Source organism: Lontra canadensis, unplaced genomic scaffold, assembly GCF_010015895.1.
Source record: "Lontra canadensis isolate GAN:19392208 unplaced genomic scaffold, GSC_riverotter_1.0 scaffold47, whole genome shotgun sequence".
In the NCBI taxonomy this organism is placed as follows: Eukaryota; Metazoa; Chordata; class Mammalia; order Carnivora; family Mustelidae; genus Lontra; species Lontra canadensis.
In genome coordinates, this window is record NW_022631041.1 from 13,298,177 (window position 1) to 13,324,478 (window position 26,302).

The 26,302-nt window shown below is 37.0% G+C and overlaps 1 protein-coding gene across 1 annotated transcript in view; it reads left to right on the top strand.

Annotated features, from left to right (window-relative positions):
• Nucleotides 1-26,302, top strand: part of MEI4 (meiotic double-stranded break formation protein 4) — a 227,888-nt gene that overhangs the window by 12,017 nt on the left and 189,569 nt on the right. Inside the window, exon 2 of the mRNA XM_032873195.1 lies at nt 22,597-22,842. Within this exon, the coding sequence (XP_032729086.1) occupies nt 22,611-22,842 (232 nt within the window). The 5' untranslated portion in view covers nt 22,597-22,610. The remainder of the gene's footprint in view (nt 1-22,596; nt 22,843-26,302) is intronic.

Consider the following 26,302-nt stretch of genomic DNA (forward strand, 5'->3'; position numbering starts at 1 on the left):
GCTGGCAATTTGTGGTACACAGAATTGGACTCAGCAATGTGGACTCAGCTGGCAAGACTTCTGGACTGAGGTGTAACACCTAGGTTAAGGTATCAGAGCTACTGCTGACCGTGTGATATTGGGCAAGGGGCAATGAGATGAGCTTCAGACCCTCATCTGGTAACACAGCAATAATAATTACCCCACTGTACAGCATTAATATGGGGGTCAAGGAGGATGGTGCTGGGAAGGTGCTCTGTACACAGCCCTTGCCTCAGGCCCGTCAGCGGCCCTCTCTTCAGCCTGCTCTTCTGGGCTCTTCCATGTCATCATAACTTGTTCCCTCACCTCCTTTGGCAGCTTTGCTCCAAAGTCAGCTGCTAATTGAGGCCCTTCTTGACTACTCTATTTAAAATTGCAACCAACCGCTTACCGTCTCTCTCCATCTTGCCTACATTAGTTCTCTCAGTTGTGTTTATTACAATTTGACATACGTGCATTTTACTTATTTATGTTGTGATTCTTCCCACTAGAATATAAGCAGTGGGAGCTCAAGAACTCATCTGTTTCTGTCACTGCTATATTCTCTGGACATAGCAGGTCATCAAAAAATACTTACTGAATAAATGAATGTATTACGATCATGTTTATGTCTCTGATGTGGTCTGACCCTCAAAAAGCACAATGAGATGGTTCCCAGTTTTTTTTTTAACAGAAGAAAAGTATAGCTGGTACATTTATGAATAGTTTTTTAGTGTTTTAATTTCGTAAATTAATTTGTCAGTTCATTTCCATGTGCTACAAGGGTATTTTCTGACAGAACAGTTATCTGAACTGGACTCCTGGAGTGAAATATTAGAATTTTCAAATTAAGAAATGTTACTGAAAATGAAAAAAAATATATAGCTTATCACTGTCTTCTATTTCTAATGACTCAGGGTCAGAGTTGGGTGGGTAAATGTATATACCTTTTTATTTTAAAGTAACAACAACTCACTGAATTTCCTGTTTCTTTGCTCACTGTAGCTATTCACCATCCTGACTTCTAATTGATAGTTTTTCTTATAACCACAAGACCTCTGTCTTATAGTAGTCACAGTCCTACCTAGTTGGCTATTTATGTGATAATATGGGTTTTTTCAGTCAGTGGATGAAGGGGAATCAATAGGACAAAGTAGGCAGAAATGCTGATGTATTTAGGTCCTATAAATAGAGAGTAAGTAGGGCCAAAAGGGTGCTGAGATCTCAGCTTGACTCCCAGTTTGAACAGAGTCTAGGGAACCTGTTACGTGCACAGGCAAGAAGAGTTCTCAGGGTTGGGTTAGAAAACCTCATTCATCTATTTGAAGTAGATCGTGGGGTTGAGATTACTGGCGTTGCAAGGACTGCTGAATTTCCAGACTGACTGCCATTTTCTGTGGTTTAGTGACTTGCACATGGAGCTCACTGGTTGCCTGGTCGTAATGGACTGAAAGAACTGAAGTCAGCAAAATGTCTGATTGTAACAGATGATGTGTCTCCTGGCAGGCTGAAGAGGGAAGAATTTCCTCACAGAAGAATAGTGTCTTGGGATGGGGTGGGGGGAAGGACACTTACCCAAGAGAGTTGACTCTAGATCTATGAATTATTGACATGCTTCCTTGTGGTTGAACATTTGCATGTCTACTTAGATCATGCTGTCAGCAGTTAGTGCTTTGTCAGACTGTTCTGAATTTAAACTTGCAGAATCATGTTTGGTAAGAATGCCTGAAAAATCCCACAGCTTCTTATTTAAACTTATTTTCAATTTGCTCTAAAGTATATTTTAATCACAAAGGAGCTTTCAACAGCATGCTATAAATCTATCATTGCTAAATACCAAAGCATTGCAAGTATACTTGGCATGGGAGAATAATGTCCAAATGAATGAAATTTTTATTTACATCTCATGTTTTAAATGGAAAGGGGAATATGTTTTAGAAGAATCTGTATTTGTGGTGGAGGTATGGAGATGTCTGTATGATTTTACAAAATATGGGAATTAAACAAAATAATTCCACTAGAGACATCATAGGTACAAGGCCACTGTAAACTTTTAATTAATAAGAGCAGTCATGATAAAAGCTTTTGTTAAGTAAACAATTACCCTTGTCTAGGAAGGTGAACATTTTGGGCACAGAACTAATTGTTTTTCTAGTTATACCAGAACTGCATTTGGATTCAAGCTTACTAATTGGGTGTCAAGGAGGACATTGATCAATGGAATGGTTAGACTAATAACATTGGGTAGGAGAGAACAAAATAAGGAATTATGGGATATCAAGACTCATTTCTCCCTTCCAAATAAACGGTAGTGGGATAGCATAGCTCTAATAGTAGTACCAGTACTAGTGGTGATAAAAATAACAATCTTTGAGTGCTTACCATATGCCAGGAACTATCTTATATGCTTTACAACTGTGTTTTACTTTAGTGTTGAGAACAGTCTTATGAAAATGTTACTAACATATTTTTCATTTTATGGATAAAGTGAGATGCAGAAATTACTTTGTCATTCAGCTGGCAAAGGACAGAGCTGGATGTGGCTTGCAGTCCCTCCCTTCTAAAGTCTAGGTCCTAATTCCTCTGCTTCCCGGTCTGACTGATGCTATACCTATTTCTTCAGACCTTCTTGTGGGAGGGTGTTGGTGGAGGAGTAGATAGGGGAAGAGAGCATAGTCCCTGAGCCCCAAGGAACCTGATCCTACCAGAAAGGAAAGACAAAAGCAGCTGGTTACTGATTAAGAGCCAGCATCAGTGGCTCAGGTGACTCGAGCTCTGGTTGTTGAGAAAAGGGAGAATCAGTATGGGCTGAAATGGTTTTTAGGGAAGGCCCTCTGGAAGAAGTGGACTTTGGCTAATGCCTTAAGTGAGGTATAAGCTCTTTGCCACAACACATTGGATCCTTCATTGTTCAGGTTCTGTTAAGAATTTTATGAATGTCTCCCTCATGGATCTCTAGCCTTTTTTACCTTTAAACAAATGGTTCTAGGGTGCCTGGGTGGCTCAGTTGGTTAGGCCACTGCCTTCAGCTCACGTCATGATCCCAGAGTCCTGGGATCAAGTTCTGCATCAGGCTCCCTGCTGCACGGGGAGTCCGCTTCTCCCTCTGACCTTCTCCCCCTCATGCTCTCTCTCACTGTCTCTCTCTCAAATAAATAAATAAAATCTTTAAAAAAATACAAAAAACAAAAACAAATAGTTCTAATGTGTGTATATGACCCTTGAACAACGTGGGAGTTGGGGGCAATGATCTTGCCACACAGTTGAACGTTTGAGTATAACTTTTGACTCCCCCAAAACTTAACTACTAATAGCCTACTGTGGACTAGAAGCCTTACTGATAACATAGTCAATTAACAAGTATTTTATATGTTCTATATATTACATGCTGTATTCTTAAAGTAAGCTAGAGGGAAGAAAATGTTAATTAAGAAAATCATAAGGAAGAGAAAATGCACTCCCAGTCCTGTGCTGTAAAAAATTCCGTGTGTGAGTGGACTCGTGCGGCTCAAACCCATGGCGTTCAGCAGTCAGCTGTGCTTTTGATATTGCAGTTCACTTCCAGAAACGGGCTTCATTTATTGTTTATCCCTCCTAAAATGTGCAAGCCGATAATAAGCTAATGTTATCTTAGTATTAGTGATGTCTTAATCTCAGCTCGTTCATGCTGTCTTCTGTATAGATGTGGGAGCCATAGAGTTCAGAGAGGTGTTTAGGAAGAATTGGAAGTGTTCTGCGGGAGACAGAGCAAGGCTGTACAAAGGCAGCTTTCCACATTTCAGGGTCACACCCACAGTAAGTACTTTCTTTAGCAGTTGTGTTGGCCTGACTGTATTAACTATATAAATTCTTTATTCAAATCTCATCTTTGGGCCCTTGTTTTAAAATCAGTATAAGATCATTCAGTCATCCCAACAGAAAATAAAATCTAAAATACATATATGCTATAGCATCTTAAAATACATAAAAAGGAATAAGGAGTAATACAGCAAATATCAGTGTACTCAACGTCCAGCTTAAAAAACTGGATTTTTGCAAGGCAGAAGAAACTCATCCTCTTTCTGATTTTACCCCCTTCTTCTGCTACAGAAGTAATTATAATGCTAAATGTGAAACATATCTCCCAATGCATTTCTTTGTACTTTTTCTTACATAGTTATACTTCTCAGCAATATATATTATTGTTTATATGCATTTTTAATTCTTGCTTTTTTCTTTTACTTATGAAATTCATCCATTTTGATGTGTATAGCTTTAGTTCATTCATTTTTTATTGCCCAGAAGTGTTTGATGGCACAAATATACCACAACTTATTTAGCTATTCTTTAAGCAACAGATATTTAGATTATTTGTAATTTTTATTTAAATGAAATTGTGAAGAGTTTTGAACATGTCTCTTGGTGAATATATGTGACAATCTTTCATATGTTTGCAGACCATTTTGTTAACTTTTCTGTGACTTGATCATTTATCTCTTTTGCTCATTTTTTCTTTATTGATTCATGGACAATCTTTAGATGTTATGATTCCTCACCCTTTATTGACTATATGTGTTAAAATTCCTTTTCCTAGGGAGTGGCTTATCTTTTTATTCTTTTGCTGTTTTTTTGATGAACAGACTTTAAAAACTTTAAGGTAGTAAAATTTGTCATTTTTTCCTTATTATCATTTATGTGTCTCTAGTTAAAGAAACCTTCCATATTGAGGGAGTAAAATTTAATTTAAAAGTTCTCCTTAAAACTAAAGATGAAAATATCAAGAATGACTTTTTTTTAAAAAAATGAGAGTCAAAGTTGGGTTACCTGCACTTAACATATCTTTTATCAATACCAGTTTACTTAAAACACAGCCCACTGTTTTATGATAACTACTATGCATAAATTTTCTGTTCAGACTTAATATTTTGTTTTTGTAAAATGAGAGTGGGGGGGAGAAGAAACCATGGATAAAATATCAGTGTTCACAGAATTCTGATTATTAGTGTATATATTAATAAAAACCTTTCACCTGCAGTAAAGTGATCATTCATACGCATGCACGTTCCTTCTTGTGCAGAAAGCTCATGGTAGCCATGAGTAATTCAGATGGGCTTTTACTAACTGTAATGGAAGAGGAAGCAGAGACTTTGGATACAATTTCAGTAGAGTGATCCTGAGGTATTCATTCTTATGGTTGTGTTCATGGCCTTTTCAAGCTTCTCTACTTACTCATATCATCTTTTTTTTTTTTTTTAAGATTTCATTTATTTATGAGAGAGGGAGAGTGAGAGAGAGCATGAGAGTGCGGTGAGGGTCAGATGAAGAAGCAGACTCCCTGATGAGCAGGGAGACTGATGTGGGTCTTGATCCCAGGACCCTGGGACCATGACCTGAGCCGAAGCAGATGCTTAACTGTCTGAACCACCCAGGTGCCCCACTCATCATCATCTTTCTGATAAGTTTGATCTTAGTTACACAGTGAATTAATGGCCTGGGTTACACAGTTGTGGTCTCGCCAGGCCAAAGAGAGCTTATCAACAATGCAACTTGGGTTGTCAATATCCAGAATTCTTGAAATCTTGTTGTCTTTCCTGTAACCACTCACAAATATAAGGACTTATAAGAAGAGAGCCTCATAAAAACCATTGTTTTATCTCTTGATGTCTCTTAATTTACCTGTCATCAGGATCTCAATGATTTATCTTCATTTTTATCACCACCAGTCATAAATTGTAGCTTCACTTCACTATAAAATGATTGTAACTTTTGTAACAATTTACTGTTAATAACAATTACCACTGATTTCAGAAGAGGATAAAAAACCCAGTGACGCCCTCAGTAAGATTCCTGAGTGATATCTGCATGCTCTGTAGTAAAGCAGTGATGTTGTTGGATGTTGGCTTGAAGTATTCCAGGCATTCTCTTTCTTAGAGACCCACTGAGTATGAGTTTAAGAGCTTTTGGGTAGGGACCGTAGAGGCTTGGATAACCCCATGGGTGTCATCCTTCATACTCTGATTTTATGGTTTTTTAAAAAATATTTTATTTATTTATTTAATTGGGGGGGGAGCAGAGGGAGAGGGACAAGCAGAGTCTGTACTGACTGTGGATCCTGACATGGGGCTCAGTCCCACAACCCTGAGATCATGATCTGAGCTGAAAACAAGAGTTGGATGCTTAACTGACTGAGCAACCCAGGCACCCCTATACTGATTTTGATTAAATCGCTTATCAGATTGAAATAAGCTTAATTTTTAACTATCTTCTGCCCCTTATCCCCTCTTCCATTATTATGAACTTTAAATAAAGCAAGGAATATATCTAATTCATCTTTGATCAGATTCTAACACAGTTTTGGCCTCTAGTCTTATATATACTCAATATGTTTGTGGAACTGAATTGCTGTTACTGACTTGCCATATACCAAACAGAATGGTTATTAAAAGTCTGACCACATGTTTAGTCTTTGTGGGTAAAAATATAAGTTAGTGGTCTATAGAATGACAGTTGTCAGGCTTATGATCAAGACCTTTGCATCCCTTTGATCTGCTTACCCAAGAAAATTCTACAAGAAATATTAAGAGGTTTATCTTAAGTTAATTGATTCTTGGGATATAATGTACATCAAATATACTATACAGTATATTTGAAAGTTGCTAACAGACACATAGGAAACACTTATTAAATGTTGGGTATTATCGGTTCTTGGGATGGGAGGACTGAAGCTCTGGTTAAAGCAGGTTTTTATGAAGTTGTGCTTCATGGGATATGACAGAATCTCCTTTTGTCAGTAGTCTAGTCACATATGTATTGTTCAGATTCAAAATGGAATTTAGACTCTTTCATTTAGCACCATATAGGGTGCAGCCTCAGTGTGGGTGGGTATCAACAGCTAATCCCCAATCACATGGGGATTTTGGAGGATTGGCTGCACAGTACATGGGAAAGAGCATGTGCCCTGATTTCAGACCTGGGCTATAGGATTAAGATGAGTGTATAAAAATGTCTTTGAATTTCAGTTTCCTAATATGTTAAAATAGAAAAAAATATGATATGGTATGGAGGAGTGGAAGTTAAGAAATACTTCACAAGATTATGGTGTAATGAGTGATGAGCCTAAAATATGAATGATTTCTATTGTTTGTTTTAGGGCTGATGGTCATAGCAATTTGGGAATAGACCATTGCTTAGAGAAAGTAATTAATCTTTTGAAAGTGTTTTTCCCAGGAATAGAGTATGGCAGTGTGTCTTTAAGTGTAGTCCTCAGACCAGCAGCATCAATATGACCTGGGAACGTGTAAGAAGTGCAATTATAGACCTGCTAATCCAGAAATTCTAATGGTGGATCCTGGGAATCTGTGTTTAATGAGCCCTCTCTGTGAGTGCGAGGCAGGTTCAAGTGTGAGACCCACTGAAATAGAATAGAGGAGGAGGAAACACCAATTTTCTTTTTGGACTGCTTTTTGCTCTCTGCATTCATGAAGAGCCACATTTCCATGGATTGCCTTTCTCCCTGTTGCTCTTTGTCGGCCTTCCATTCTCTGATATGTAGCAGCAGCAGCATGTGGTCAAAGTAGAGTGCAAATGGTTAGGTTTTTTTGCTTAACCTTTTGTCATGTCCTTTCTTTAAAGGATTTGTTCCTGTCATTTACTGTTAGGTGGTGGAAAAACAGTAGAGCCACTGAACATTGGATACTTTGGTTTCACATGCACAGATCAGTAGCCAAAAATTTGAGGGAAACCCTCTGCAGATTTCCAGAGCTCTTTTGCTATATAATTCTCTACCCTGACAAATTCTTGTATGTCTGACCTCTCTAAATTCCCATCTCCGTTTTCTCAGTTCACTAAGACATACAGGCTCTGGCTGGGTTCTACCTCCTTGAACTGTGGCCTACAAACTGCCTTCAGCCAATAGTCTGTGGTGTGGGGCTCACTTTGTTTGTATGCCTTCTGTAGGGAATTATTGCCCTGCACTGGTTTCTGTCCAATGTTTGGGAACTGTTGATGTATATTTTTCGTTTTGTTTTCTAGTTGTTTTAAGGTGGAGTTTAAAATCTGGTCCCTTTAAACTCCATCCCTGCTAGGAATCCCTTGTATTATCAAGGTAAAATTTACATACAATGGGCTGGAAAATATTACCTGTACCATTCATTGATGGCTCTGACAAATTAACACAGCTTTGTATCCCATCCAGCCTCATATCAAGATACAGAAGTTTACTGAACTCTGAAAATCCCTTCAGTCTTCTTTCCTGCTAATCCCTTTGCCCTTCTTCTTCTCGCCATAATGAAACATTATTCTTATTTTGTCTGCCATTGATTAGTTTGTTCTAGAACTTCATTTAAGTTAGAAACTTAGAGTATGTAAACTTTTGTGTAAGTCATTATTCACTCAGTATGATGTTATGAAATTTATCTACAGTGTTGAATCTATCAGAAGTTCATTCCTTTTTATTGCTGAGTAGTATTTCATTGTATGGATATACCAAAATTTGTTTGATGAACACTTGGGCTATGTCCAGTTTTTAGCTATTATGGATAAAGCTGCTATGAACATTCTTATATAAGTCTTTGTGACATATATTTTTCTATCGTTTGGGTAAAAATGGATTTTCTGGGCTATAGGGACATGTATGTTCAACCTTCCAAGAAACCTTAGAGCGAAAGGTGAAACCTTTTCCAGAAATGGTTATGCCAATTTGTGTTTATGCCAGCTACATATGAAAGTCCCTGTGGTTTCACACACTTGTTATTTTTTCAGCTCCTCTTGTGGATATAAAGTGGTGTCTTGCTGTGATTTTGATTTCTGTTTTTCTTATTGGATAAGAAAAATAGTGTTGAATACCTTTCCTTATGATTATTGACTATTTTTGTAGTTTCTTTTATGATATATTTATGTCTTTTGGCCATTTTTAGTTGGATTGTTTGTCTTTTTTCCTGAATGAAAAAAATAGCCATATAGTCATTTCCAAGTTAGTTGTAAGATATATAGTGAATATTTCTTCCCAGTTTGTGGTTTTGCATTTTGTTTTCTTAATGATGTTTTTTGATGACTAGCAGACTTAATTTTGATAAAGTCTGTCAGTGTTTCTGTACTGAGTAGTGCTTTTTTTTATTATTTTTTTTAAGATTTTATTTATTTATTTGACAGAGATCACAAGTAGGCAGAGAGGCAGGCAGAGAGAGAGGAAGGGAAGCAAGCTCCCTGCCCAGTAGAGAGCCCGATATGGGGCTTGATCCCAGAACCCTGGGATCATGAACTGAGCTGAAGGCAGTGGCTTAACCCACTGAGCCACCCAGGCACCCCTGAGTAGTGCTTTTTATGACTTCTCCAAATCATCATTCCCATGATTTCTTTATTTAAATTTCTTTATTTTTTATTTTTTTTATAAACATATAATGTATTATTAGCCCCAGGGGTACAGGTCTGTGAATTGCCAGGTTTACACACTTCACAACACTCACCATAGCACATACACTCCCCAATGTCCATAACCCCACCGCCCTCTCTCTACTCCCCTCCCCCTGCAACCCTCAGTTTGTTTTGTGAGATTAAGAGTCTCTTGTGGTTTTGTCTCCCTCCCTTCCTACCCCCAAAACCCCCCACGTTGCATCTCCACTTTCTCATATCAGGGAGATCATATGATAGTTGTCTTTCTCCGATTGACTTATTTTGCTAAGCATAATACCCTCTAGTTCCCCATGATTTTTTTTTTACCATGTTTTTGTGTTTTTAGTTTTTGTTTCAGTTTTTACATTTAGGGCTATGAATCAGCTAAAATGCGTGTGTGTGTGTGTGTGTGTGTGTGTGTGTGTAAGATCTGAAGAGATGGTGATGTTCATTTTCTCCATGTATTTAACTAATTATTTCGGCATTATATGTTAAAAATACTTTACTTTCCCAATTGCCAAGGTGCCCTTATTGAAAATGAATTGACTGTGTAAGTGTGGCTCCAGTTCTAAACTTGTTATTTTATTCCATTGATCTATTTGTCTGTCTTTATTCTGATACCACCTGGTCCTGATTGCTTTGTATATTAAGTGTTATGATTAAGCAGTTTCATTTTTTTTTAGCTTTGTTCTTTTTTCAGGCTATTCTAGTATAAAATTTAGAAATAATTTGTCAAATTCTACTAGGAAGTTGATTGGAATTTTGATTAGGATGGTGTATAGAGGTCAATTTGAGGAGAATTAAGATCTTAGTAATATTATCTCGTCTAGTCCATGAACACAGTATATGTCTTAATTTATTTAGAGCTTTAAACTTATTCAACAGTGTTTTATAGATTTCAAGGTAGAAGTCTTTCACATCTACTGTAAAATTTATTTCTAATTATTATTATTTTAAAAATTCTTACTTTTGTGTAAAAATATAATAGATTTTTGCATACTGACCTGGTGTCCTGAGACCCAGCTAAAGTCACTCAATTCTGGTAGTTGCTTGTTTTAAGATTCCTTAGGGTTTTCTGTAGACATTCATGCTGTATATTAGTAAGTAGAATTTTACTTCTTTCTTTCCAATCTCTATATATTTTTATTTCTTTTTGTATTCCACTCTCTGTTATTTCTAGTCAAGTATTTAATAGAAATGAGAAGAGTGGATATCTTTGTTGTGTTTTCAGTTTTAGAGGTAAAGCATATACTGTTTCATCATTCAGGGTAACGTTCCCTGTGGATTTTGTCACAGTGAGTAAAAACTCTTTTATTTTTATTTTATTTGTTTTGTTTATAAAGAGTTTTTTTTTAAATCATGAACCAAGTTTGAACTTTTCAGATATTTCTTAAGAAACTATTAAGATGAACATACGTTGCTTTTTAAATAGTTTGTTGTCTTATTATGTTGAATTACAGTGATTGATTTTTGAATGTTAAACCAATCTTGCATTCTTCAAAAAACTCTCTTCACTGTCAGTTTTTAATATATTGCTGGGTTTGGTTTGTTAGCATTGTGTAAAGGATTTTTGAGTCTGTGTTCATTACACATATTGTTTTGTAGTGTATTTTTTTTACTCTTTGTAATATTTTTGCAAATTTTGGTATCAGGGTTGTATCAATATACATATCAAATTATAAAACAAGTTATGATATTTCCTTTTTCTCTATTTTTCACAAAAAGAGTTTGTAGGGTTTATTCTATCTTTTATTTTTTGAAAGATTTTGTACAAACTTGATACGAAATTTGGTACAATTTCTTGGCACAATTTCTTCTTTCATTGTTTACTAGAATTTTGTAGTGAAACCATGTGGGAATTGATTTTTTTTTGAGTGTGGTGAGGTGTTTTTTTTTTTCTTTTTTTAATTTGATAGAGAGAGAGAAAGAGAGAGCGAGCACAAGAGGGGAGAGGGTCAGAGAGAGAAGCAGACTCCCAGCTGATCAGGGAGCCTGATGGTGGGACTCGATCCAGGGACTCCAGGACCATGACCTGAGCCTAAGGCAGTCGCACAATCAACTGAGTGACCCAGGCACCCTGAGTGTGGTGAGGTTTTTAATAAATGTGCAATTTCTTTAATACATAGAAGGCTACTCAGAATTCTTTGTCTTCTTTTGTCAATGTTGGTTAGTATATTTTTTCAAGGAATGTATTCATTTCACTGTAAGTTCTCAAATTTATTAGAGTAGATTATGCATAATATTGCATTAGTTTTTTTTTTTTTTTTTTAATTTTAATTCCCGTGCATTGTTAACATACACTGTTAAGTATGTTAAGTACTATTTCATCCATTCCCCCTTCCACCTTTAGTCTGGGAGCCATCTATTTGTTCTCTAGGGGTGAAGAATCTGTTTTTTGGTTTGTCTCTCTTTCTCTCTTTCTTTTTCTTTTGTTCATCTGCTTTGTTTCTTAATTACACATCTGAGTGAGATTATATATATATTATATATGTCTATCTTTCTTTGACTTATTTTGCTTAGCATTATACTCTCTACATCCATCCATGATGTTGCAAATGGCAAGATTTCCTTTTTTTTAGATTTTATTTCATTTATTTTATAAAAAATTCTTCTCTTTTTATTTTTTAAGACTTTATTTACTTGTTTGACAGAGATCACAAGTGGGTGGGGAGGCAGGTAGAGAGAGTGAGAAGCAGGCTCCCTGCTGAGCAGAGAGCCCAATGCCGAATTCAATCCCAGGACCCTGAGAGCATGACCTGAGCCGAAGGCAGAGGCTTAACCCTTGAGCCACCCAGGCGCTCCTCACTTATTTATTTTAGGGAGAAAGAGAGAGAGAGAGAGATTGGGAGCACAAGGTCGGAAGGGTCAGAGGGAGAGAGAATCTCAAGCATATACCCCACTAAGTGTGGAACCCGATGCCAGGCTCTGTCTCAAGACCCTGAGATCATGACCTGATCCAAATCCAAGAGTCAGATAGATGCTCAACCAGCTGAGTCACCCATATGTCCCAAGATTTAATTCATTTTTTTAAAGATTTTATTTATTTATTTGTGAGAGAGAGCGAGAGCGAGCTTGAGTGTGGAGAGGGGCAGAGGCAGAGGAAGAAGTAGACACTCTGTTGAGCAGGGAGCCCAATGTGGGGCTCGATACCAGGACCCTGGGATTACAACCTGAGCTGAAGTCAGACACTTAACCGACTGAGCCACCCAGGTGCCCCTCATTCTTTTTTTATGGCTGAATAATATTCCCTATGTATGTATGCATGCATTTTTTGTGTGTATGTATCTATATATCTATCCATCTGTCTGTCTATATATAATATCACTTCTTTATCCATTCATCTGTCAATGGACACTTGGGCTGCTTCCATAACTTGGCTACTGTAATAATGCTGCAATAAACATAGGGGTGCATATATCCTTTGAAATTACTGTTTTCACATTCTTTTGGTAAATACCTGTAGTGTGATTAGTAGGTCATAGGGTAGTTTTATTTTTAATTTTTTGAATAACTTCTACACTTCTTTCCACAATGGCTGCCCCAGTTTGCATTCCTACCAACAATGCATGGAGATTGATTTTTCTCCATATCCTCACCAACACTTGTTTCTTATGTTTTTTATTTTAGCCATTCTGTCAAGTGTGAAGTGATATCTCATTATGATTTTGATCTGCATTTCTCTGATGAAAGATATTGAGCCTTTTTACATGTGTCTGTTGTACATCTGTGTATTTTCTTTGGGGAAGTGTCTTTTCATATCTTTTGCCTATTTTCAAATTGGATTATTTGGTTTTCTCATGTTGTATAAGTTCTTCTTTATTTTATTTATTTAAAAAGATTTTATTTATTTATTTGACAGAGGGAGACACAGCGAGAGGGAACACAAGCAGGGGGAGTGGGAGGGGAAGAAGCAGGCTTCCCACCAAGCAGGGAGACAGACATGGAGCTCGATCGCGTGAGCCGGGATCATGACCTGAGTGGAAGGCAGACACTTAACAACTGAGCCATCCTGCATCCCTATTAATCTTTTTTTAAAATTAACTTTGCCTTGTTAAATTTTTTGATTGTTTATTTCCTATTTACTAGTGTTCTGATAATATATTTATGATATCCTTCCTTTCACTTCCTCTGTTTTTTGCTCTTCTTTCTCTTATTCTCTAATGTGGAAATGAGGGTCATTGAATTTAAGCCATTCTTCTTTTATATAATCAATATTTGAAGCTATTATTTTTTTACAAGTGGTTTAGCTTACTCTCTAAAAATTTAACAAGTTGCATTTTCACATTCAGTTTGAAATAACACTCTAATTATATTTGAAATTTTTTCTTTGTCTCCTATATTATTTAGAAGTGTGTGGTTTGTTTTCCAATAATTTGAGAGATTTTCCAGACATTTCTCTTTGTTTTTCTTGTGGTTAGAGAACATATTGTACAACATGTCAGTCTTTTGGAATTTAATGGGAATTGTTTTGTCTCCGCATATAATCTAGATCTACCTTGTTGAATGTCCCAAGGGAACTTCAACAGAATATGTACGCATCGGCATTTATAAGATGTAAATTTCTATAAATGTCAATTGGTTCAAGATGGTTGGTATTATTTTTCAAATCCTTTTTATCATCATCATTATTATTCAGGGTTTAGGTATTCTACCAATTACTGAAAGAAGTGTGTTAAAATCTTCACATATGATTGTGGATTTATCTCCCTTATGTGTTTTCAGTTTTTCTTCTTGTATTTGGAAATTCTATTATTGCTATTATGTTCATATACATTTAGGATTGTTAATCTTCCTGATTAATTGAACTTTTTAAAATCATATGAAATGTTCCTCTACATCTCTCGTATTTTCTTGTCATGAAGTCTCTTTTGTCTGATATTAATAGAGCCATTCCAGATTTTTTTGTAAATATTTTATTTATTCATTTGACACAGAGGGAGAGTGAGAGAGGGGGATCACAAGTAGGCAGAGTGGGAGGCAGAGGGAGAGGGAGAGGGAGAAGGAGAAGCAGGCTCCCTGCTGAGCAGAGAGCCTGAGGCTGGACTCCATCCGAGGACTCTGGGATCATGACCAGAGCTGAAGGTAGACACTTAACTGATTGAGCCACCCAGGTGCCCCCATTCCAAATTTCTTATGTTTACTGTTTGCATTTTTAGTTACTTTCAATATATCTTTTTTTTGAGAATAGTTAATTACCTTAACCTACATATTTGTAATTTAGTCCTTCAGAATAACTTAGGTAGAGCATCTAGGTATAAGTTTTCTTTTGAGTATATGTGTAAATTAATGAATTTTCTTTATTTTCTCTATTTCAGTAAAATCTGTAAGGGGATAAAACCCAACTCTTATAATTGTCTGTAGTCACTGAAAGGAAAAATAGATTTAGACATAGAAGCATGATGAGTTCAAGATCTAAATTTCTTCTGTGGCATGAGCTACTTTGAGAAATTACTATGGCTTTAAACAAATCACTTTAATTGATAACCCCAGAGTAAAACTGAACACTGATACAGCTAAGGCTAGTTACTGTCATTTGAGTATCCCATTTACAAGATGAAATAGATTGATATTCTTGCCAATAAAAGACCTCTTTCATGATTAGAAGATCGCTCATTAAAAAAAGATTCTAAAAATTCTTAATACAAATAGCATTCCCTAAAAGAAAAAAAAAAAAAGACACCTAATGCAGTTCTGTTCTGCCTATACTTGCATGGGCACCAAGATTCAGGCCTGGCAATGGTGTCGTTATGAGGCTGTTTCTTGGCTAACATGAGTTTGGGTTGATAATCTCAGGTTGGCTAGATCTAAGTCTTAAGGAAGACAAAGTTTGGGTGGGTAGAAGAAATAGGGAATTTGGGAAGTTTGATGTGGTTTCCTGGGAAAAGTAGACAAGAATTGTCAGACCACAGGATTGCTGACACTTTTGACTTGAATGGTTCCTGTTACATAGGTAGTGCTAAGTATTGGTTACAGTGGTGGAGGGAAAGCTAGGACCACTTCCTGCTTCAGGCGCCATCCCCTGGTATCAGGAACATGGGCCTTGTGGTGTTTTTTGTTGCCTTGGAGGGTACTGTGCTGATTTCTAGAATGGCCTGCAACTTCTTCTGATACTCTTTAGTTGGTTAGGAATGGTTATAGTGGTACTCAGTGGAACAGGAGATAAGTAGCATGGATCCAGTGAATTCACAGGTTCTTGATGGAGAAGAGCATTGTACTGATACAGGATGCACATTCTATGGTGTGTCTGTCTGATTTTGGAGGATATAATGCTATAGAACTGGGTTGGGAGCCTGGGCAGGAGCAGGTGGTAGCGGACAGTTGTAGATGAGAGCTTGAGGACCAGTGCTGAGTGATGGCTTACATGCAACAAAAGCTATATTGGCTCTGTGTGTTTGATGTCTGGAGCAAGTTGAGGGGCTGAGTTTAAAGGGACAAAAATTCAGAGGACATCATGTGCTAGAAGATGCCGAGAATCAAAGTACTCAGTATATGTGAAGCTGCCCCTCTCTTTTAGTAGTCTGTTTTAGGCTAGTAAAAAGTAGAATTCTAATTTGTTAAAGGTAAATCTAAGTGAATGTAAAAAATGTATTAGAGTTATTTATTTATTTATTTATTTATTTGACAGAAAGAGAGAGAGAGATAGCTAGAGAGGGTACACAAACAAGGGCAGTGGGAGAGGGAGAAGCAGGCTTCCTGTTGAGCAGGAAGCCAGATGCAGGGCTCGAACTAAGGACCTTGGGAACATGACCAGAGCTGAAGGCAGACGCTTAATCACTGATCCACCCAGGTGCCCCTAGACATATTTATAAATGAAGGCCTATGAGAAGCCATGAAGCATTTCAGTTGCTCTCTGAAATTCACCGTGGTCAGCTTGGTGAGATTTAAATGAGAGAGATAGATGAGAATTAGGGCAACTTTTCAGCCTTAAAGAAAATGTTTTGTGGGGCTGCTCCTGCTTTTTTGAGTTGATGTCTTAGGTGTACACAGAAGGGAAGTATAAGAAGATATTATGTAATAGGAGTTAGAAATGTGTCCTTTGCAAAATGGGACTTCTTTGGATAGGGCCTTTTACTCTTTCCAGGGGACTCTACCTGCCTTACCACCGCCCCCTTCCCCAGTCTTCTGTGCTCCTTGTAGAAGCCAGCTGCTTCTCTCCCCTGCGATTGGCTGAACATCTCTCAGTTGCCTGTTCTGGTTGTTTCTTTGGTGTTTGGTTTCATCCTCTGTTCTTCCTCATTTTATGACACGTAGCTTTTTCCATTTCCAGAGTGTAACCTTATAAAAATCCCAAATTTGTGGAGTTTATGGATTTGAGTTCTGTAGGTCATCAGACTTTCTCATATACCCTGTGAGAACAAGATGTTTGTTTTTGTGATAAGAATTATGTCCATATCAGTGTGTGAAATACCAGTATAATTAGTAAACACCTACAGTTCTTCTGAATTACATTGTTAAATATGTGTTAATAGTAGGTATCCAGTTCCTTTCCCTTCTGTGGATTTACGCAGTGGAGGAAGATGGTTGAGGACTGTGCTATATGTACATGACTTTGCATTTCTGAATCAGTGTACTTTTTTGCTGACTTATAAAATGCGATGTGTTTTCCCCACATGAAATTCTGCAGCATTTCTTTAGAATCCAGAGAAAACCTTTCCTATGACGGAAAAGAAGCATTGAGGAGTCAAAAGGGGGTGGGGATTTGCATAAAAAGAAAACAGTTGTTGAGGAACTCTGTAGACAATTAAAATCTATGATTAAGTTTTTCAACGTGAGGAAAATGATAGTTGGCCTGTTTTGATGAAATTGAAAAGAAAAAAAAAAAGCAAGCAGCCTTTTATCTTTACTAGCCTCTTGTCATGAACAGATTCTCTGCTGGGCAGGCTTTTAAAGGCCCCTTAATAATTAAGTGGAAAGATTTGAAATCTTAAGGAATTCCTTATTCTTTTATGTAAAATTTCTGCTGAGCACTTCATAGTACAGTTTGTGCTGAAACTATAACAATAATTAGAGAATTTTTCAGCTGGACCTAATCCAAATATCAGGTGTCAGACCTTGTCCAAAACTTTACCGAAAACTAATTATCCAAAAAGTCTTATAGTAGCTTACTGTTCTGGCATTGCCTGAACTCTGCTGTGCCCCAGACTGATGTTTGATAAATATCAAATAGGGATTTCCTCCAGTACTCACTTTGTCCTATGATGTTCATCTCAGTAATTTAGGGAATGTTCTTCAGTTCCTTGCTTTACGGGTAAGACAAGTATTTATTGTATTCACATGAGATAAAATCTAGATTTTCCCCTTATAGCTTACTCTCTCCTATAAACCTGTTTATGAACTAGATTTTGTCTTTCTTGTATTTTCTTTGCTCAGGAATTATTTGGTGAAAGTTTATGGGTATGCTGTAGAAAGACATAGGTTTAGAAGGAGTAGATTCACTGGAAATAGACAAGAAAGGATGTGTTACAGAGTTAAGAGAGAACAATGTGATCTTTAGTCAACTAATTAAATTCCCCTCCTAATCCATATCTTCTCTAGTGCCATGCTCCCTGATATGAATTGGCACAGAACTAATGATGAGAGCTGGGATTAAGAGCTGGCCGAGCAGCCTTCTGTGACTGCCTGACTTATACTGATATATTCATTCATTCATTCACTCATTCAGTCATTCAAGTATTTAGTTGCCAGTCCACATTGCTGGAATTGAGAATACAGTGACTAGTAGCTTCCTGGTTGCTCATGTTGGAAAGTTTTTTTTTTAATGTTTTTTTTTAAAGATTTTTAAAAAAAAATTATTAGAGAGAGAGAGAGAATGAGTGGGGGGAATATCAGTGGGGAGTCTGCTTCTCCCCACTGAGCAGGGAACCAGATGTGGGACTTGATCCCAAAAATCCAGGATCTCAACCTGAGCCAAAGGCAGACCCTTAATCAACTGAGCCACCCAGGTGCCCTCTTACTGGAACATTTTTAAAGTTTTTCTGCCCTACCTCCAAAATCCACTGTGTCCTTTGGATTAGTAGAAGGAACACCAGATTCATCTGAATGAAGGAGCATCTATCTACATGTGGACATAAAAAGGCCAGAAGTCCACAACCTTAGTGGAATTTGGGGAAAGCTGATCAAGGATGGAGACCAGGGAATTTAAAGGACAGAATTCCCATTCCATTGACTGTGTTTCCTCAATTCTGCAGGCATTCTGACAGCTTCAGATTTTTGAGTTTGTTTCACCTGATATTATTTCATTGTTACCCCTCCTTTACTCCTAAGCTGTAGTTGAACTGGTGGTGTGTTTTACACTTGAAGATCTCTTAGAACTGAGGAGGTAAGTGCTACAGGCTGGAGCTTCTCATCAGGAGTGTAGACTTGAGGCTTCATTCAAAACTCATCTTCATTTTCCCTATAATTTGTAATTTGAAAAATATAGAATAGGGAATTTTCTGTAGGATTAGTATTAAGACATTTTTTTCTGTTATATATAACACATTTAATAATGTTTATTGTGGAAAGCATGGAAACTATAGAAAAGCATAAACAAAAAAATGAAATCAGACTTCCTCAACTCATACTCAGTGTTTTGTTTGTATTTTGGTGAATAATCCTGGTCTGTCTCCCTCCCTCCTCCTTCCCTCTTTCTTTTCTTTTCCTCTTTCCTTCCCTCCCCGCTTTCTGTCTCTAAATCTATCAATATATCAGTCTCATGTCTATGGATTCCCCCTCCCCCCAATTTTCCATTTTTACTGTATTTACTACTTTATGTTTATCCTGCAGTTAACATTGTGTGGGAAATACTCTCCCATAGTTTTAAATATTTTAAAAAAACATTTTAAATTTAATTATATGTCACAATTTAATGCATCTGTTAGATATTCAAGCTGGTGACAGTTGTTTTGTTTTAGTAATTATAAATAATCCTTTAAGATCATCTTTGGGCATAACACTTTTTTGTGACTCTGGTCATGTTTTTTAGATCTTAGAACTTGTATTGCTGGTCCAAAGGGGGATAAGTATTTTGAAGGTGTTTGATGCACATTACAGAAATATCCTCCTGAATGGTTACCTAATTTAAACTTTCACTTCTTATATAGGAATGATTGGGGGCTCTTTAGTTAATGGAATTTTCATCAGTGATCTTGGAGATGAACAGAATTTAGAATTCAGGATTATAATTCAAAACAGTTTTGACAATTTAGAGAATTGGTTAGTTGATACATATTAAAGTTCAGTAGGTAAAAGTGAGGTTTAGGAGAAATAGGGCAGGTAAAAATTGCCAAAATACTGTTTGCAGAGTAGCCATTTCTGCATGTACTGGTTGAAGGAGAATATAGGGGTCATAAGAAATCTGACCAGATTTCTTTGTAGCCCTATGGGGACTTTGCTATGGTAAGGTCTATTCCCAAATGTAAAGAAAAAGAAAGCTCATTTGAGCGAATGCTGTATTCTAAAAAAACTGTTAAAATTTTGTGTTTTCTGCTGTTAAGAATTCAAAGACACTAAATACCTTCTTGAGGAACATTTAATGTTCATTTTAATTATTTATGATAATTATTTGAGCATAAATTGAATTTTAAAAAGGCTTTCTGAAAGTTACTATGGATCTTTCCTCATTTAAGTAGAGAATATGTTTAGGAAGCTCATATTTTTTTCCATGAAATTTCAGGGGAAATAGAATTTACCTTGCAAATGGTACTTTGAGGATAGGAATGTTATCCTTAGATAAAAATGGCATATGTTTATAAACACACCCACACACAAATATGAGGAAGCAGTTTAAAAGGCCTCCTTTTTTGTAGGTTATAGTTCTATGTGTGTTTGAGTGTAATTTGTATGGTAGAAGGCTGTACCAATATATCTATTAGCAATCACTTCTGTTCGCTTGTGGTACAATTCTAATTAATGTTCAGATAAGTGACCCTGGGATAGTTAGAATCCAGAAGGACTTTATAATTTGTTCTTTTTTTGTTGACTGACATTCAGCATGGTTTTAAGACTATTAGCAAATCACATATGATGACTTAAATATCAGAGCATTTAATTAATCAGCTTACTTAAATCAATTAATTAAAAATCTTTGCAAGATGACAGGGAGTTTTCTGTGATTCTATTATCCAGAGAATTTTGTCCTCTCGTGCTAATAAACAAGTTTTTTTTCTTCTTAGTTTTTAGCCTAGATTGCCACGATTCATAATTGAATATCAGCTCATTTTCTACCCAAAACACTTTAAATAGGTCATTATTTTCCATTATTGTTATTATTGTTATCTTTAGTCAATACTGTTATATCTGATGGTCGACTTACTTCTTTAGGGAGGGTCATCCCTGCTTTCTGCATTCTGCCCACAGGTGCTCCTCTCCCAAAGTACTGAGAGGCAGGGAGTCTGGCCCCCATTGCTGACACAGCAGATGAGGGATGAACCAACTGAGTGACATGGTTTCTGTGAAACTAAAATAGGTGCAGCTATAATTTTAATTAGTTGGTCTATCTTCACAGCATTGAGTCTTGGGATATTATGTAGCTTAACTGTGGTAACTATACTTTGCTTTTGGAAATCTGTTATTCATAATTTTTTTTCTAATTATAATTCCATACATGTTCATAGCCAAAAATTAGGAAAATTTAGAGAACTGTTGGTGAGAAAATAAAAATCATTGATAATTATATAGTAGAGATAAATCCTGTTTACATTTTTTGTATTTCCCATATTTTACATAATTGGGATCGTACTGTACATATAATTTTATGTCCTCACTGGTTTTCCACTCAGCATATCATTAGTAGTTTCTCATGGTAATTAAAAATATCTCTGAAAAACCCTATCTTAATAGATGATATTCATTTGAATGGATGATATTCATTTGAATAGATGACCAACTTAACTATTTGGTTGTTGGTCCTAGTTTCAATGATACATTATTCTGTTATGAACATATCATACATACATTTTTGTGTTGATCTCTGATTATAATAAAACAGTATTGCACTTCCTCTTAGATTGTGTATTTTCAGTGTTAAGCTATAGAATACCAGATAGGTACACAGTTTTGTAGGTTGTGATAAAACCTCTGAAAAGGTTTTATATGATGGAATATGAATTGTTCTTTGAAGGATACATACCCAGGACTTTGGCAGCTATGAGAGTCAGGGAATCACAACCAGGGAAAATTCAGGAGCAGCGATGTGAATGGGAATGAAATTAGGCTGAGTGCATCTGTTTGGATGATATGATTTAACCACAGTGGAAGGATAGGCTCTAGAAATTGGACAACATAAAGTTTGAAATGTGGAGTAAAGAATTTGAATTTGTTAGACTGGATCTGGCAACCAAAGGTCCTAAATTCTCTGGAGCCATTGTACTATTCATTACGAAATCTTTATGTAGCACATTTTATGGGCAAAACTCCCCCTTGTGGAGGCCCACAAGGGGTTTCATACTTCAGTAAGGGTCATAGTATTTGTCCAATGAATGCAGTGGTCTGTCATGTCCTTAAAATTACAGACCTCAATACAGTGCTGATTTGGAAAAGTTTGCTCATGGTGGCAATTGGAAATCTTTGGAGGTGCAGAATCAGAGCACAGCTACAACTTAAATGATGCCAATATTTTAAAGATTGTTCTCAGTATAGATTGGAGGGGCCTGGTTAAAGGCAGGAATAGTAACAAGTAGGTCATGGTTCATGAAGGAATGCAGCAGGGCTGGGAAGCAAGGACTCTAAGACTTAGAAGAGTGGGTCCGAGGAGAAAGGTTTGCATTTAAATGATTTAACTTAGTAGTTCGGATTACAGAGTTGACTCCTTTCAAAATGTAAAAGCCTGAGTGCCCTTCCCAGATTTGCTGAATCTGAATTTTGGGGAGAAATTTGGGACTAGATATATGTATATGTATATGTATATGTATATATTTTTAAAGCTCCCTTAGAGACTCTGATGTGTGCCTCTGGTTAGAAAACACTAAATGAATTAATGTGTGTTTTTTCTACCCCAAGAATTTGTCAAATTGTCTGAACCTACTGTTTTGAATTTTAATACACTTAATATGCATGTGTATGCATTTTTCTTTTGCATATTTTTTCATACTCTCTTCAGTTCCTGAGAAAATTTTTTCTGTTACTTGGTGTCAAGTTGTATTACAAACTTATTAATTAGCGTTATTCTGCAAAATCAATTTTGAGCAAATGAAATGCACTGCAAAAGTTAAACGAAATTTCTGAATTTTTTTTCTTACTAAATTATAGAGACAAAAGTCAGGATGGATGCTCAAACATGGTATTTGAGAACGTCAAAGCTGGCTCTGGCCTTGGCAATTATCCGCTCGACACCAGCTGACACAAGCAGCAAAGAATACACAGAGCATCTTGCGAAGGTGGTGTCCAAGCAGGAGTCAATGTGGAGATCTAAAGTCCAAGCCTTGGAAGCTGAAGTTCTGCAATTACGCCACAAACTTCTTCTGAGCAGGATGCGTGCAGGAGTATTTAAGAGTGGTGAGTATATGAAAACGTCTTCTGTAAGTATATCATTCTGGGTTTTTATTGTTTCCTCTTTTTAAAAGATGTATTTATCCATTTTTGAGAGAAAGAGAGAGCAAGCGGGGAAGGGAGGGGCCGAGGGAGAGGGAAAGGGAGAGAATCTCAAGCAGACTCAGTGCTGAATGCCCAGCCTGATGTGTGACTTCATCTCATGGACCTGAGATCATAAGCTGAGCTGAAACTAAGAATCAGTTGCCCAGCTGATCGAACCACCCAGGCAGCTCTTTTTGTTTACTTTTAACTTAATTTTTAAAAAGATTTTATTTATTTACTTGACAGAAACAGAGATCACAAGTAGGCAGAGAGGCAGGCAGAGAGGGGGAAGCAGGTTCCCTGCTAAGCAGAGAGCCCAGTGTGGGGCTCGATCCCAGGACCCTGATCATGACCTGAGCCGAAGGCAGAGGCTTAACCCACTGAGCCACCCAGATGCCCCAACTTTTAATACAATTTTTAAAAAATTGAGTATAACTGACACACAATGTTACATTAGTTTCAGGTTACAGTTTAGTGATTGGACAACTCTGTGTGTAATGCTGTATTCACCAAAAGTGTGGCTACCATCTGTCCCATTACATTGCTATTATGGGATCATTGACTGCGTTCTTTATGCTGTGCCTTTTATCCCCAGGGCTTACTCATGCCATAGCCCGAGGGCTGTATCTCCCTCTCTCCTTCACCCATTTTGCCCAGTCTCCCTGACAACCATCAGTTTGTTGTCTGTATTTATGAGTCTGATTCTGCTTTTTGTTTGTTTATTCTTTTTTTTTTTTAGATTCTATTTATGAGTGGAATCCTATGGTATTTATCTTTCTCCGTCTGACTTATTTCACTTAGTATAATACCCTCCAGGTTCTTCCATGTTGCCTCAAACAGCACCATCTCATCCTTTCATTGTGTGTGTGTCTGTGTGTGTGTGTGTGGTTATGTGTATGGATAATATCTTCCTTATCCATTCATCTGTTGATGGACACTTAGGTTACTTCTATCTTAACTATTGTAAATAATGCTGCAATAACATAGGGGTACTTATATCTTTTCTTGTTAGGGTTTTAGCTTTCTCTGAGTAAATATACAATACTGGAATTATTAAATAATTTGATATTTCTATTTTTAATTTCTTGAGGAGCCTCTATACTGTTTTCCACAGTGGTTATACCAATTCTATTTTATTTCATCTTCAAAATTATTTGAAAATTATTTGGTTTCCTAAAACTAGATGACTTCTTCTTTGCCCTATAAAGATTTTTTTACTTGTAGTCTTCATCAAAAGTTTATTGTTACTTCCTAATGAATGAGGCTACATTAGATATTGGGATGAAGTTGGAGAATAAAAATATCTAAATGTGAAGGCAATAATGTTTTAAGCTTAGTGGATAGAATTTAAAATCTCATTCTGTAACCTTATTATTTTACTATGTATGTTATGTTGAATTTAGATTAAATAATTCATCTAACAGTCTTGTATCAAGTACCAACTATGGACCAGGTATGCAGTGGGTGGTGAGGACCCAAAAAACACATAAGAGGAACTGCTGTCCTTGCCATTAAGTACCTACCATTCTAGCAGAAAAGATAGACCTATAAATAACCCAGTGTGATAAATGCTTTAATAAAGATACTGGCAACGCACAGAGGAAGAAGCCATTCATTCTGCCTGGTTTTGAAAAGGCTTCTCAGGTCAGACACTCAAGGTTCTGTCTACTAGTCATGGTCACAGAGCATGCAGCAAGAGGCAGGGACATGACCAAAAGCAGAGAAGTAAAGTGCCATTTATACTGTCAGCATTACATTTGTGAAGTGCCCAGAACACCATGAGGGAGAAAGGAAGAGAAGTGAATTGGTGAATTGGGACCGGGTTCAGAAGGGCCTTGAATGTTAACCTGAGGACTGTTTTAGTTTATTTCTTATCAGGAAGTTGACCATAGAATTTACTGTCTCCCTAGGGCCCTGTGAGAGTGAAAGTGGGGAACCATTAATGATTATACTAGGACAACAGGTAGAAACCAAGACTCACTAGAGCATGTTGGACCCTGTGGTCACTCCATTCATCAGGAACCATACAATTTTTCTGATGCAAAGGTTTGACCCTCATATTGGGATTGGGAAAAAATTCTGGTGATTTTTAAAGAATGTAAAATCCTTTGCCTGAAACCCCTCCCCAGCTCCCAGTTATGCTTCACATTAGGTTCAGATTTGTGATCATGGCCTGTGACACTGTGAGTGATTTCACCTCTGTTTCCATCTCCCAGCTTGTCTCATACAACCTCCCCATTGTAAACTCAGCTCCAGCCAACTCTGGGCTTCCTTCCAGCCTTGGACCTTTGTTATGTTCTTCTCTTTGAATCGCTTTGTGACTGGCTTCTTCCCTTCCTAGAGGTCTTATTTTAATTGATACCTCCTCAGTGACCACTCTATATACATAGCACTCCCCACTAGTTTTTCTTTAACCAAACATCCCCTGTGGATTATTTGTTTGTTCATGTAATTGCCTCCTTATCTCCTGAGCTAGAGTTCAAGTTCACTGAGGAGAGGGTTTTGATTTGCTCGCACTCTCTATTCAATACCCACCCCAAAGCCTGACACGCATCAGGTGCTCAATAAATATTTGTCACATGGAAGAGGGGCAGAGAGGATGTTTCTGGCTGTGGCAGTGATTGGAGGCAAGGGCACCAGTTTTAAACATATTTGCCAAAACCCATATGAAGAATGATGCACTGAAATCAATCTATGCTAGTGAGAACTGAAAGGAGGTCAGACATATAAGCATGATTTTGGAGTAGACACTTCCGATATTTGTGAATGATTTCAGAGAGTGATTGACGGACATAGAGGCATTTGGGATAATGAGGTCTTCAGTCCCAGCTTATTGAATTTATTGCAATGCTTTGAATATGGATAGTGAACACTGAAATTTATTTATAGGATAAAAAAATTTATAGGATAAAAAAAATTTATAGGATTAAAAAAAAAAGAGTCCAGGTTTGTCTGAGTATAGGCTAATCCCTGAATATACAGGGATTAAGTAGAAGGAAGGTGGAGGGATGTGCCTTAAAGTCAAAGGGGAGGGGCAGGCTGGAAATAGAGACATAGACTTAGGATCCACTGACATTTAAATCATAGTTGACGTTCTAGCCATAGATGAGACTCACAGGGAGAATGGAGCGGAGGGTGAGGAGTACTGGGGATCCCAACATCCCAGAAGTGGGTAGAAGGAAAGGAGCCATGGAAAGACTATGACTATCATGTTAGGAGTGTGCAGGTGTAGTGCACACATGCCTGCTCTGGATAATAGGGCACTCACTAACTTTAGTTTTGGGTATTATCAGGAAAACTCGCTAATCTAATACCCAGATGTTACTCAAATCTCATTATTATATGAGTGAAAATGGTGTTATACAATTTATAGCCACGGTTT